This window comes from Ogataea philodendri, assembly GCF_020536065.1.
Source record: "Ogataea philodendri strain CBS6075 chromosome Unknown scaffold4, whole genome shotgun sequence".
Lineage (NCBI taxonomy): Eukaryota > Fungi > Ascomycota > Pichiomycetes > Pichiales > Pichiaceae > Ogataea > Ogataea philodendri.
The window spans coordinates 193,251-206,433 of NW_025763821.1; the positions used below are offsets into that span (position 1 = coordinate 193,251).

The 13,183-nt window shown below is 54.0% G+C and overlaps 10 protein-coding genes across 10 annotated transcripts; 5 read left to right on the forward strand and 5 right to left on the reverse strand.

The window, feature by feature from the left end:
- Positions 1 to 77: 77 nt before the first annotated feature.
- Positions 78 to 2,042, forward strand: OGAPHI_001047 (uncharacterized protein; the record flags this gene model as incomplete). Its single annotated transcript, XM_046201766.1, has 1 exon — positions 78 to 2,042. One exon carries the CDS (start codon positions 78 to 80, stop codon positions 2,040 to 2,042), a length of 1,965 nt encoding a protein of 654 aa, XP_046063957.1.
- Positions 855 to 6,746, reverse strand: OGAPHI_001048 (uncharacterized protein; the record flags this gene model as incomplete). Its single annotated transcript, XM_046201768.1, has 7 exons — positions 855 to 1,589; positions 2,248 to 2,509; positions 2,665 to 3,029; positions 3,619 to 3,786; positions 4,615 to 6,021; positions 6,338 to 6,434; positions 6,523 to 6,746. 7 exons carry the CDS (start codon positions 6,744 to 6,746, stop codon positions 855 to 857), a joined length of 3,258 nt encoding a protein of 1,085 aa, XP_046063958.1.
- Positions 2,158 to 3,921, forward strand: OGAPHI_001049 (uncharacterized protein; the record flags this gene model as incomplete). Its single annotated transcript, XM_046201769.1, has 1 exon — positions 2,158 to 3,921. The coding sequence occupies one exon, from the start codon at positions 2,158 to 2,160 to the stop codon at positions 3,919 to 3,921; it is 1,764 nt and encodes a 587-aa protein (XP_046063959.1).
- OGAPHI_001050 (uncharacterized protein) lies at positions 4,081 to 6,786 on the forward strand (the record flags this gene model as incomplete). Its single annotated transcript, XM_046201770.1, has 1 exon — positions 4,081 to 6,786. The coding sequence occupies one exon, from the start codon at positions 4,081 to 4,083 to the stop codon at positions 6,784 to 6,786; it is 2,706 nt and encodes a 901-aa protein (XP_046063960.1).
- Positions 6,787 to 6,788: 2 nt separating this feature from the next.
- OGAPHI_001051 (uncharacterized protein) lies at positions 6,789 to 7,436 on the reverse strand (the record flags this gene model as incomplete). Its single annotated transcript, XM_046201771.1, has 1 exon — positions 6,789 to 7,436. The coding sequence occupies one exon, from the start codon at positions 7,434 to 7,436 to the stop codon at positions 6,789 to 6,791; it is 648 nt and encodes a 215-aa protein (XP_046063961.1).
- Positions 7,437 to 7,729: 293 nt separating this feature from the next.
- Positions 7,730 to 9,685, forward strand: OGAPHI_001052 (uncharacterized protein; the record flags this gene model as incomplete). The annotated part of the gene is made up of 1 exon (XM_046201772.1): positions 7,730 to 9,685. One exon carries the CDS (start codon positions 7,730 to 7,732, stop codon positions 9,683 to 9,685), a length of 1,956 nt encoding a protein of 651 aa, XP_046063962.1.
- OGAPHI_001053 (uncharacterized protein) lies at positions 8,467 to 9,024 on the reverse strand (the record flags this gene model as incomplete). Its single annotated transcript, XM_046201773.1, has 1 exon — positions 8,467 to 9,024. One exon carries the CDS (start codon positions 9,022 to 9,024, stop codon positions 8,467 to 8,469), a length of 558 nt encoding a protein of 185 aa, XP_046063963.1.
- A 44-nt stretch (positions 9,686 to 9,729) lies between the features above and the next one.
- OGAPHI_001054 (uncharacterized protein) lies at positions 9,730 to 10,242 on the reverse strand (the record flags this gene model as incomplete). The annotated part of the gene is made up of 1 exon (XM_046201774.1): positions 9,730 to 10,242. One exon carries the CDS (start codon positions 10,240 to 10,242, stop codon positions 9,730 to 9,732), a length of 513 nt encoding a protein of 170 aa, XP_046063964.1.
- A 612-nt stretch (positions 10,243 to 10,854) lies between these two features.
- On the forward strand, positions 10,855 to 12,069 carry OGAPHI_001055 (uncharacterized protein; the record flags this gene model as incomplete). Its single annotated transcript, XM_046201775.1, has 1 exon — positions 10,855 to 12,069. One exon carries the CDS (start codon positions 10,855 to 10,857, stop codon positions 12,067 to 12,069), a length of 1,215 nt encoding a protein of 404 aa, XP_046063965.1.
- Positions 11,518 to 13,028, reverse strand: OGAPHI_001056 (uncharacterized protein; the record flags this gene model as incomplete). The annotated part of the gene is made up of 2 exons (XM_046201776.1): positions 11,518 to 11,981; positions 12,101 to 13,028. The coding sequence occupies 2 exons, from the start codon at positions 13,026 to 13,028 to the stop codon at positions 11,518 to 11,520; spliced, it is 1,392 nt and encodes a 463-aa protein (XP_046063966.1).
- Positions 13,029 to 13,183: the final 155 nt, after the last annotated feature.

Below are 13,183 nucleotides of genomic sequence, written 5' to 3' on the forward strand. Positions count from 1 at the left end.
ATCTTAAAACAAACAAAGCTTTCTTTCCCTTACATAACACCTTGTCTTTTCGGTGGTACTTTGGGAACACTACAAGAATGGCATTTCCGTTTCTTCGAGCACGATCGCGGTACCGGTTTTACATACTGGTTGCCGTTTTGGTGCTGCTGACGTACTACTATTGGCCAATAGATCAAATAGAACAGCTGTCTGACACAGTGCAACGGTCCACTGTTCAGGGAAGTTCTCAGTCGGGGTCGCAAGGTGGGAATCCTCAGCAGGAGGAGCAGGACGATCGTATCTACCGCGTGAGTACCAAACCTTTACGCGTCAACTTCAACCCAGACACCAGCGAACTGGAGGTGCCTAAAATCATAGAAATCGACTCGGTCAACCAGGCTTTGGGAGTGCTTAATTTGAAGCCTCTTGAGGAAAACGCCGACTCCAGAAAAGCTCCATCGCAGTCAAAGGGCACGCTGGTCACGTCGGAGTTTGTCACCGACAAAGAGTATAAGCCTCTTAGCTCGGTTATTGGTTACGTTGGCAACAAGAACGTTCCAGCAGCAAAGACATACTACGATCTAACGTGTCAGGACGTCACATACAAGCCAGACGAAAACAGACAGATAAAATACTCCGAGCCGGTGCTGTTGAAGGACGATTTGGCCAGTATTCGTACTGCCTTGCTGTCAACAGAATACAAAAACCTCATCACCATGGGCGACAGCTTGCAAACGAAAGTGGAGGAGAAATGGCACCAGTTCTCGGGTGCCTCAGTCTGGCTACCGGACGAGGAGTGTCATCTGATGGCCAGCCGAGTCAGCTATGCTCCGCAAGCCAAAAATTCCCCGGTTGCTTCTTTTATTAGACTGCAATTATTCGATGCTCAGTGGAATGAAATTCTCGGAAGACGGATCCGTTACAACGATATCACCAAACAGGAAATCGATGGCGTGCTTAGAGACTACAACGAAGCTCAAGACGATTCGCTGCTGGACCGGATCTCTCTCAAGTTCCCTACTGTGCTGGACGTTCCATTCGATCCCAAGGTGAACTCCAAGGAGATGTTGGGCCCTGAGGACCCTCGGATTTTGTTCAAGGATGGTGAGTTTGTGCAGGAGCCGGTGATCTTTTTCAACATGCTTGTGGACTCGAAACGGACAATGAACGCTGTTTTCCCTTTGCGGAAGCCTAATCCGAAGACCAAGAAACTGGACGTTGTGCAATTCAAGGCATCTGGGATCAACACGAGCGCCAAGCTGTCCACAGAGAAGAATTGGACGCCCTTTTTCGACACAGTCAGAGTCGGAGACTCTCCCAAGACCTCTGGATACGTTCAGTTCTTGTACACAATTGATCCGCTGGTTGTTTTCCGGTGCAACCTGGACAACGGAAAGTGCGAAAAGTTGCAGGACAATATCAATTATTCCACGTTCTCGAGACAGGGCAAGGGGTACGTGCGTGGGGGTACTGAGCTGGTGCCTGTTCCTCGGATCATCACGCAGAAGTTGAGCAAAGGCGGGATCGACAGCCGACTGCAAATGTGGGTTGGATTTGCAAAGACACATCTTAACAGTTGCGGCTGTGGAGACACCATTTATAGACCGAGTCTGATGCTTTTAATCAAGGAGGATGGTGTTTTCCGGGTGGAGTTGATGACCGATAGCATTGATTTCGGAATGGACGTTCTTTCATGGAGCGAACATGGAAGTGCGTGCGGGGGTCCGAACGTTTTGACTCCAAACGGTATTTCGTTCTGGAACATCAAGCTGGCGGAGGAGGTGCCTGAGGAGAGCGAGGGGTCGAACACAAACAGTCTTTCTTCGGACTACATGGCGCTGACGGTGAGCGAGGCAGATTCGAACGTGAAGCTTATTTTCTTGCGCAACGTTGCCAACTACATCTTTGGCATCTACGACTCGGGCAAGTACATGCTAGGCGACAACGAGATGGTGGAGGTTGTTTCCGACCGCACGCGCAAGGTCAGCGAGTGTATGCTGGGTGCCTCTTTGGATTACTGTGTGCGGTACGGCCAGCGGATGTCCCGTCCGCAAAGTATATAATAAATGTCAAGACTCTTAAGTTTTAGTAATATTCTTTTTTTCATTGGTGTGTGGGGGTGGAAAATTTTTAGATCGAATTAAGACTAATAAATATTTTTCACCAAACAAAAATATCATGTTGAGACACATTTCGAACGGGTCGAGCGCTTCGGCGTGTCGGCGGTTCAGCACAACAAGCGCCGAGTTGCAGAAGTTCAACAAGTACTCCTCGATTTTGACCACGTCCAAGTCGCAGGGTGCTTCGCAGGCCATGTTGTATGCTACCGGATTCAAGGACGAGGACTTTGCCAAGGGCCAGGTTGGTGTTGGGTCGGTGTGGTGGACGGGAAACCCGTGCAATATCCACCTGATGGACCTGAACAACCGGTGTAGCAAGGCCGTGGAAAAGGCCGGCCTGAAAGCCATGCAGTTCAACACGATTGGTGTTTCCGACGGTATCAGTATGGGAACCACCGGTATGCGGTACTCTTTACAGAGCCGTGAGGTGATTGCGGACTCGTTTGAGACGATCGTGATGGCCCAGCACTACGACGCATGTATTGGTATCCCATCGTGCGACAAGAACATGCCCGGTGTGCTTATCGGGTTCGCCAGACACAACAGACCGTCCATCATGGTTTACGGAGGAACCATTTTGCCCGGCTCCGGAACCTGTGCCGGAGTGCCCAAGACGCTGGACGTGGTTTCTGCGTTCCAGTCGTACGGCCAGTACCTGAGCAAGTCGATCAACGAGGAGCAGAGACAGGACATTGTGCGGAACTCGTGTCCTGGACCAGGATCTTGTGGAGGAATGTACACCGCCAATACCATGGCCTCTGCGGCCGAGGTGATGGGCATGTCGCTGCCGGGATCGTCCTCGTCGCCCGCCGTGTCGGCAGAGAAGGGCGCCGAGTGCGACAACATCGGCGAGTCCATGAAGACGCTGCTTCGGTCCGGCCTGACTCCGCTGGACATCATGACCAAGCCGGCCTTTGAGAACGCCATTGCCTACGTCATCGCCACGGGAGGGTCCACGAATGCCGTTCTGCATCTGCTGGCCATCGCCAACTCCGCCAACGTCGACCTCACCATCGACGATTTCCAGGCCATCTCCGACAAGACTCCGCTGCTCGGAGACTTCAAGCCGTCTGGAAAGTACGTCATGGCCGATCTGCAGAAGTACGGCGGCACGCCCGCCGTGATGAAGTTCCTGATGCAAGAGGGAATCCTCAACGGCGACCTGCCAACCGTTACCGGAAAGACCATGAAGGAGAACTTGGAGAAAATGCCTGGTCTTCCAATCAACCAGGACGTGATGCGTCCTGTTTCAGACCCTATCAAGCCAAGAGGCCACCTGCAGATCCTCAAGGGCTCGCTTGCTCCAGGAGGAGCAGTTGCCAAGATCACAGGAAAGGAAGGAACCTACTTCAAGGGTGCTGCCAGAGTGTTTGAGGAAGAACAGGGCTTTATCGAGGCTCTTGAGAGAGGAGAGATCAAAAAGGGTGAAAAGACCGTGTGCATCATCAGAAACGAGGGTCCTAAGGGAGGTCCTGGTATGCCGGAGATGTTGAAACCATCCTCCGCCTTGATGGGATACGGACTCGGAAAAGACGTTGCTCTTCTCACCGACGGCCGTTTCTCTGGTGGCTCGCACGGATTCCTGATTGGCCACATTGTGCCTGAAGCCGTCGAGGGAGGCCCTATCGGACTGGTCAAGGACGGCGACATCATCGTCATCGACTCTGACAACAACGCCATCGACGTGCTCGTGTCCCCTGAAGAGCTCGCCGAGAGAAGAAAGCACTGGAAACGGCCTACTCCAAGATACAAGAGAGGTACTCTCCACAAGTACAGCAAGCTCGTGTCGGACGCCTCCAAGGGCTGTGTGACCGACCTATAATCAGACCCAGTTGTCTGCTCCCACAAGTTCTAGAACGAACGATTCATAGTGATATTATTTATTGCTGTCTATATATCCTGAAGGAATAGATTTGGCTACCATTTTTTTTTCAATCAAGGCTGTGCTTTTGTCTGGAAATAATTAATCTGTATATTGTTTATGTCAACAGAGCGAGGCAACGAGGCCGACTCGACCATCGGGGTTTCGGCGGTTGCTCTGGCGGATCTGGTTGATCGTGTGGACGAGACGGCCAACGGCGGCGGCTTGGCCGTCACCACGAAGCCCCGCAAGATCACACTGACCAAATACACCATCTACGTCACTACACAACGAATGTACATTGTCGGCAGTAACGGGCGCGAGACGGTGTTTCGGATCATGGAGATTGATCTCACATTGACAGAAAAGCTGGTTATCATGGAGGACAACGTTTATTTCACGCGGAACGAGATCATGGACGTTCTGAACGGGCTCGAGGAGTCCAGCGAGGGCGGTCTGAGCAAGAAAATCACCGCTGTCGGGCTGCTAGGGTTCATCCGGTTCACCAGACACTACTATCTGTGTGTGGTTACGAAAAGAAGGCCCGTGGCGATTCTGGGCGGGTACTATCTGTACCATATCGACGCCACAGAGCTGATCCCCGTGGCAAACAACCCGAAACGGCCAGACAGAAATTCCGAGGAGGCTCGGTACATCTCGACGTTCCAGAACATCGATCTGGGCAAGACGTTCTACTACAGCTATAACTACGACCTGACCAACACTTTGCAGGTGAATTTTCTGCGCAACAAGAAACAGTCGCTTGGGTTGAACAAAAAGGACCTGGTCAAGACGTTTGAGTACCATGACCGGTTCGTTTGGAACTCGTTTCTGCTCAAGCCCGTGTTTGAGTCGTTCGACAGGGTGTACGACTGGTTCCAACCGATTATCCACGGGTTTATTGACCAGGTAGACATTTCCATCTTTGACGTGCAAGTTTACGTCACCATCATAGCCAGACGGTCGCACCATTTTGCTGGGGCCCGGTTCTTCAAACGAGGAGTCAACGATCGCGGCGACGTGGCAAACGAGGTCGAAACAGAGCAGATTGTTAGCGACATGCTCACAACGTCGTTCCACGACCCAGCGGCAGGGTTCTACAATAATCCGCGCTACACGTCGTTTGTGCAGCACCGCGGGTCGATCCCGCTGTCGTGGTCGCAGGAAACCGCGCCCAATATCCGGATCACCAAGCCGCCGATCGAGATCAACGTCGTAGACCCGTTCTACACCACCTCTGCTCTGCATTTCGACAACCTGTTTGAACGGTACGGTGCTCCCGTGCAGATCCTGAACCTCATCAAGCAGCGCGAGAAGACGCCGCGCGAAACAAAGCTGCTGCGCGCGTTCGAAGACTGCATCGAGTATCTCAACAAGTTTCTTCCGAAAGACGACAAGCTCGACTACACGGCCTGGGACATGTCGCGGGCGTCCAAGAACCGGGGCCAGGACGTGATTGAATGGCTGGAGAACTACGCTGCTCGCACGCTCGAGACCACCGGGTTCTTCCACAACGGCCAGACTCTCGGCGACACAAAGCTCCAGTACGGAGTGTGTCGCACAAACTGCATCGACTGTCTCGACAGAACCAACACAGCGCAGTTTGTGATTGGCAAGCGCGCGTTGGGTCACCAGTTGCACGCTCTCGGGCTCATCAAGGAAAAATACCTCGAGTACGACTCGGACGCTATCAACATCCTTACAGAAATGTTCCACGACCACGGAGACACCATTGCGTTGCAGTACGGCGGGTCGCATCTCGTCAACACTTTGCAAACGTACCGGAAGATCAACCAGTGGACGTCGCATTCGCGCGACATGATAGAGAGCGTGAAACGATTTTACAGCAACTCGTTTGTCGACGCCCAGCGTCAGGAAGCCATCAACCTGTTTCTGGGTAACTACGTCTACGAAAAAGGACTCCCAATGCTCTGGGATCTGAATACCGATTATTATCTTCACAATGACTATTTGGGGGTGCTGTTGAACCGCAGACCAAGCTACACCCATTGGTATTCGGACTGCCATCTCGAGCACGAGCAGCTGCCCCACGATAAAGGTCTGATCATCACCAAAGTCGACCCGTATCCGGGCTGTTTCGACAACTACTGGAACGTGCGGTACGTGCCGCGCGAACTAAGCAGCATGTCCGACCTGTTCGAGTACTGTATGAACTCGACTCTGCGGTTCAACGAAGAACAACCAAGAGATACCGCGTCCACGACGAACTCAAGCTCCACGATCAACAAGGTCAAGGACACTAAGAACAAAGCCAAGCAGCGGATCCAGATGCTCACGCTCACAGAAAGAGCAAGCAATTCGAACCTGTCGGAGTCAGAATTCGAGGGGTACGTTTCTCCGTTCAAGTCGCGCAAACCGCACAGAGAGCTGCGGTTCCTGGACCTGGAGGCCTCCAGCGACGGCGACCAGGACAACGAGACGATTGAGCCAGAGTCGCATGCGCTTTTGGAGTTCTATCGACACCAGTTCGAGCACCTGCGGTCCGTGGAGACCCAGAGAGAGTCTCATATCGACAAGATCAATGAACTGGCGGAGGACTACGTGAGACCCAACAGGGAACTACCTGTGGTGGACCCACGCTCCAACGAGCTCATAGGGACTCCGTATGAAGATTCGCACGACGAAGCGTCCACGATCAGCACGGGGAATACCGACTTCGAGTTGGTTTGCGAGCAGTACTCGAACCGGTTCCCGGTGATTCGAGACGAGAACCTGCGCGTGTACGAGGCATCGATGAAGATCGGGCTGCGCGTCAACGAGGACATGGATTTCAACGACGTGCTGGAGACCAGCTCAAAAATGTAGAGCTAGGTCTGTTTTTCGTTCTGTCCGTTCTGAATGGCCTTCATGCATTCTATGGTGTTTTGTAAAGTGTCTGACTTGATCCAGATGCGTCCGTTTGCGCCGATTGCGAGCTCGAACTGGTATTTCTTCATTAGTTTAGTGAGAACCGGTGCGTCCTGGTGTCTTAGTAAATGTCTAGCGTACGCGAGTCTCACGTCGAACACGAACCCTCCCTCGAGGAGTCCGAACCCGCCCTCTTTCCCTGTTGTTGCGTCGAAACACTCGAGCTCGACGTCGAGGTCTGGGTCTGTGGATGCGATTCGGGCGTACACAAGGTCGCCGGTTTTCAAACGGGGTCTATTTTTCTTGCTTGCGTTTGGGAACGCGTAGAACCCGAGCACGGCGGGCGTGGAGAAGTTAGACAGCGACACGCGGTACGACTCGCCGAACGAGCCCACCACGGTGCCCACAACAAAGTCCTGCGACGACGGAACGTACCGTTTGGAGTCTGCCTCGATGTAGCACACGGCAGAGCCCTGGGATTGCGTGTTGACGAGGAACCCGGCCGTCGCGGCGGTGACAGAGGTGCCGTCCAGTCTCACGTGGGGCCCGACCACCACGTTTGTGGCGGATTGCAGCTGGATCTGGTCTCCAGGAAGAGCAAAGGACATTTAAGGTTTTAGGAGAAAAAAAATTAGGAGCAAAATAATTACGTCTTTTGAGCGGGTCGATCGACCGCAGCTTACACACAGACACCACGGCAAGCCGATCTCGCACACCACAAGCACTCTCCCGGCAAACAACCTGTCCACTCTGAACGTCCCATTACTTCGTATCGGATGCGGCGGGTGGTAGTTGCCGTTTCGAGGCAGCAGACCGCTTATCGCATCGACTCGAGTCGCAGTGCTGACAAATCGGTGCGAGTTAAAAAGGAAAAACTTTCCTCACTAAACCATTCTCGATAATGGGCCTTCTTTCTTTAGGCACGCCTCTTCACTGGACTGAGTCCCGCAACTATGCTGAGCATGTGCGGGAGAACGGTGTTGAGCAGCTGATCAACTGTTTTGCGGCGGCAAAGGCCCGGGAGAACGACCCTTTCTTGTGGGGAGACGAGGTGGAATATATGCTTGTTAGTCTGGACAAAAGTCACAAGACTGCCCGTCTGGCGATCGATAAGGACTACATCTTGCGCGATCTCGGCGAAGATGGATCCTTCTACGAGCTGGCCACGAAAAACAACGTCCTGTTCCACCCGGAGTATGGCAGATTCATGATTGAAGCCACACCCCTGAGACCCTATCATGGATTCGACGTCAAGGACTACACGTACGTGGAAGAGAACATGGCCAAGAGACGCCAGATCGCCGTGGGACAGCTGGGCGGCTCCAACGTAGTGCCATTGACCCTGACCTCGTTCCCAAGAATGGGTGTGGATATTTTCACCGAACCTGCAGCACAGGCCAATGGCGAGGCTAGCAAATCTTTATTTTTGCCAGACGAGATCATCAACCGGCATTTCAGGTTCCCGACACTGACGGCCAATATTCGCCGCAGACGGGACCAGAAGGTGAGCATCAACATCCCGCTATTCAAGGATGAGCATACAAACCTGTCCGTACCAGATCCAACCATTCCTCGTCGGGATTTGTTCCCGTACAATGACGAGGAAGCATTCCTCGGCGCAGCCAAGCCAGGACACATCTACATGGACTCCATGGGCTTTGGAATGGGCGCCTCGTGTCTACAGGTGACGATGCAGGCTTCTGATGTGCGGCAGGCCAGGTTTCTGTACGACTCGCTGGTGAATGTGGCTCCATTGATGTTGGCGGTGACTGCGGCGGCTCCCATTTTCCGTGGCCACCTGGCAGACCAGGACGTGCGGTGGAACGTGATTGCAGGGGCGGTGGACGACCGCACTCCGTTTGAGCGGGGCGAGCCTCCGCTCAAGGGCCACAAGGAACGCGGCAACACCACCGACTCGGCCGTTTTGCAGCGGATCCCCAAGTCCAGATACGACTCGGTGGACCAGTACCTGGGAGACATCGACGCCTCGGGCAGCGAGTTCTCGTACTTCCGCAAGGAGTACAACGACATCGAGTCGCCGATCAACAGCAAGGTGTTTGCGAAGCTGGTCGCCAACGGGTTTGACGAGACGCTCGCCAACCATTTTGCACACCTGTTTATCAGAGACCCGATCGTGATATTCACGGAGTCGATCCACCAGGACAACCTCACAGAAACAGACCATTTCGAGAACATCCAGTCGACGAACTGGCAGACGCTGCGTTTCAAGCCGCCAAAGCAGAACGCCGTGCCGGGAAATGACGACGTGCCCGGGTGGAGGGTCGAGCTGCGGCCGATGGAGATCTCGATCACCGATTGGGAAAACGCTGCCTACGCAGACGTGTCGATCTTGCTGGCCCTGGCCGTACTCAAGTACAAGCCCAACTTCTACCTGCCGATCTCGTACGTGGAGGCCAACATGAAGACTGCGCACCGGCGCAACGCGATTGTGGAGCACAAGTTCCACTTCCGCACCAACATCTGGGAGTCTGGGCCGGCCAAGGTTGCACAGCTGAGTTTGGACGAGATTTTCAACGGCGGCGCGGCCTTTGAGGGCTTGTTGTCGCTGGTGCGGCAGTTCATCAAGGAGACCTGGGAGCCCGCAGCCACAGGTAAGCTAGACGCGTATCTGAAGCTGGTGAGCTACCGGGCCTCTGGCAAGATCCCGTCCACTGCCAGCTACATCCGCAACTTCGTGGTCAGCCACCCAGACTACAAGAAGGACAGCATCGTCAGCGAACAGATAAACTACGACCTGATTGACACGATAGCGAGACTGTCAAAGTACGAACACGAGCTGGTGTCCGACTTTTTCGGGCCGGAGCTGGGCAAATGGTTGATAGAGAACAAATACTGAAGGAGTTTAATAACCATAATACGTAACCGAAATAGCGAGCGGGCCTAGTTGTCAGAGTCGGAGTCGGACTCGGCGTCGGACTGGTCTTCCTCACGGGACTCCTCGACCTTGTCAGACTTTTCGGCCTTCTCAGCCTCCTTAGCCTCCTTAGCCTTCTTGGCTCCGTGGTGCTTCATTTCCTTCATTTCCTTGCCGCCGTGGTGCTTCATGCCCTTGCCCTTCATCTTGTGGGCCTTACGGGCCTTATCGCCACAGTCCTTGCCAAGCATTGGTGGAGGTGTAGCTGGGTGCTCAAAGTCGTGGGCCTCAAAAGCATCAACACCCTCGTGCACTCTGTGCATCTCGCCGCCGTGGTGGTCAAAAGGTCTCAACTCATGGTGAGGTGGGTCGTGAGGCGCATTCAGGAAAAGACACAGTCCGGCAAACAACAGCATGCCGAGCCCAATCTTGTGGGCCTTCTTGACTCTCTCATACTTTCTCTTGGTGTCCTGCAACTCGTCGACCTCAGCCTTAGGCAAGGTCACGTCGGTGTACTCTGGCAAAACGGATTTAGACATGATGAGAAAATAAGGGGGACGGAGTGATTATTTATATGAGACATTTTAAGCCACTTGGCTAAGCAAATCCCGAATGGGTGTGTGCATCTGGGATTTCCGTTTTTGAAATGCCGAAATTCCTTGTTGCGGCCTGCGCACACAATACCGCGCGCTGTGCGCAGAACGCTTGGCCTGTGCTGATGGAACGCTGGCACTCGCTCCTGCTACCGGTATTTCCTACAGCACAATTCCGGGCTGTGCAGATACAAACTTTTTTTTCCAGCTTGCAATAGTAATCTGTAAATGATCCAACTAGGCGTGCAAGCACTGGCCCGGCGAGCGTGCCCGGTGGGGGTGGTGTTCCGACGAGTGCACACCGCCCTGGCGCCCGACTGGCAAACGTCGCTCACCAGACCGGCCCCGCAGAACGACACGCGACTGGCCCGGTTCTGCTCAGACACTATCGCCGCTCTGCAGAACCCCCGCTACGCATCACTCAAGTCTATTGTGAGACTGCTCCGCCGGAAAAACGTTCCGCTCGTGAGACTAGGTCCGCGTCGTCTAAGTCTCGCGGCGCCGCGCTCGTTGCCCGAACTGATGCAGCATACCCCACTGCCCCCAGAAACGTCAATCATGCTTGACCGTGCCATCAGCAGAAAAGACCTCGACTTGGCGGGGGAGATCTACCTCGATACCCCCACCCCACGCAAGCCAAGACTGTCCCAGTGGCAGCTACACAATTTGGTTACCCTGATATTCAATACGCATACAGACAGTCTCGCAACAGCAGACACGGCGATCCGCATTCTGGACGACCTCGCGCTCGAGCTGTCTCCCTCCGAGCAAACTAAACTGGTGTACTTCCACACGCGCACATTGCCAGGCTTTGAACAGGTCGCACAGGTCGCTGTGGACCGGCAGTTCTTCCACCCACACACCTGGAGCTTCCTCATAGACACGTACCCGGGCCACATCGAACATATCATCCAGCTGATGCAGACCCGCGTCCCGGCAGACGGCGGGCTGGTGCGGTGTTTGGTGGAGAAGTGTTCCTCGCTCAATACACTGCTGAATCTGACTGATTTGTGCCGTGCACAAAAAATTCACCTTGACCGGGGACTGTTAGAGCGGATTGTGCTGAAACTCGCCGTGTTTGGCCAGCACGACGCCGTGCTGTCCATCTTGGAGGCCATGTTTGCGAGCGCAAACAAAGTTGCGGCAAAACCGTTCCACGTGCAAAGAGCCAGCACCCACCAACCGTGGGTCAAGTCCCCCACCGTTTACGAGCACCACGGACTATATTCCATCAAACGGTCTGCCAGCAACAACCTCCGCGTCGACAGCGTCAACGAGTGGCTGCAAACCGCGCCCGATATGCCGCCCGTGCTGTACGCGATCGCCCCCACGCCGTTCCTGCTGCACGGCCTGTTCATGGTGAGCGCCGCGCAGTTCGACCGGGTCGCCCAGCTGCTCAACATGATGACCACCGCTCAGCTGCCCATTCTCAACAAGACCGTCCTGCATCTTGTTGCCGAGATTTATAACCAGCCGCAAGTCGACCGCAGCCACGTCGACCTGTGTTCCCGTCTGATCAGCCACTATGCCTTCTCCAGAGACTTTAATTCGTACCTGGAAACACAGATCATCAACCCGCAGTTCAACAAACAAGAGCTGCTGCCGTTCGTCATGGCTCTGGACAGAGGCGACAAGATCGTCTTTGACATCTCCAACGGGGCCGGCTGGGACATCCGCTGTTACGACTCTATTCTGTTCGACATGGTGTCCAGCGTGTACCAGCGGGGCGGTAACAAAGAGCTCGCAAAAAAGCTCTCATCTCAAAACATGTAAATAGCCAACGTGTACTATTTCCTCTTCATACTCTGAATAGCACCAACAGCTCCACGCAGGAAATTCAGGTCCTCGTTGACCTCTTCGGGCTTCAGACCAGGACACCCTTGATAGCTCTTAGTAGAGTGCCGGGTGTTGGCCTTTTCTTGCCGCTTGATGAACTCCTCGCCGTACAAAAACTCGTTCAGCTCAGGGTTATCGGTGACCACCTTCACGGACGAGCCGGTCTCTTCGCCAGCAGAAGACGCGTCGCCGCTCCTCGTACCCATGGTCTGACCAGATCCAAGGTGCCGGGTCAGCTTGAACCGCTTGCGGCCCGAGCTTGAAGCATACCCGTTGCCTGTTCCTGTTCCTGTGCCCGAGTCGTACGAATCCTCGGCGTTGCTCAGATGCAACGGCCCAGACTCGTACCGCTTGCTGTGCGTTCGACGTGAGCGTCTCTCGCCCGGGAAGAAGAACGACGTGGACGACTCAAACCCGCTGTTGTAGCCGTTTTCCTTCGCGCTCCCGTTGCTCGTGTATCTTGAGGCTGTGTGCGAGGAGGACGTAGTGGCAACGTCTATTAAGGCCTTGTCCTCCTTGAGCTGCTTGATCTTCTTCAAAATCCGCTCGTGGAGCTTGTCCTTGACCATCTGGATCACCTTCTCGCGCTCATCAACGGCCCGGTCGTAGTCCTCTTTAAATTGCTTGTTGATAAATTGTACCTGGTACTCCTCGGCCAGTTTCAGACGAACAAGCTCGGCGTCCCGCTGCTCCTGGAAATCCCGTATCCTTTGAAGATACTGCGGATTGTCGCCCGAGTGCAGCGAGCTCAACTTGTACTGCAACTGGATCAGAGAGTCCCGGTAGAAATAATCCTTCTCTTGTTGAAACTGGTCCTCCACTTTGACCAGTTTCGATTGGATCTGCTGTCGTCTCTTGTCTTTCTTTGACAGCTGGTACTGAAGGTTGTAATCCATCGGGTCTGATTGGTTAGTGCGGTTCGGGCAAATACTTACACCCATACTGGTTTCCCGCCTCCATGTTGTACTCCATCGTAAATAAGTTTTTTACAATAAAATCCACTGGCTGTGCAGCGCATTTACACGGAAAAAACCCTCTGCAGATATATTAT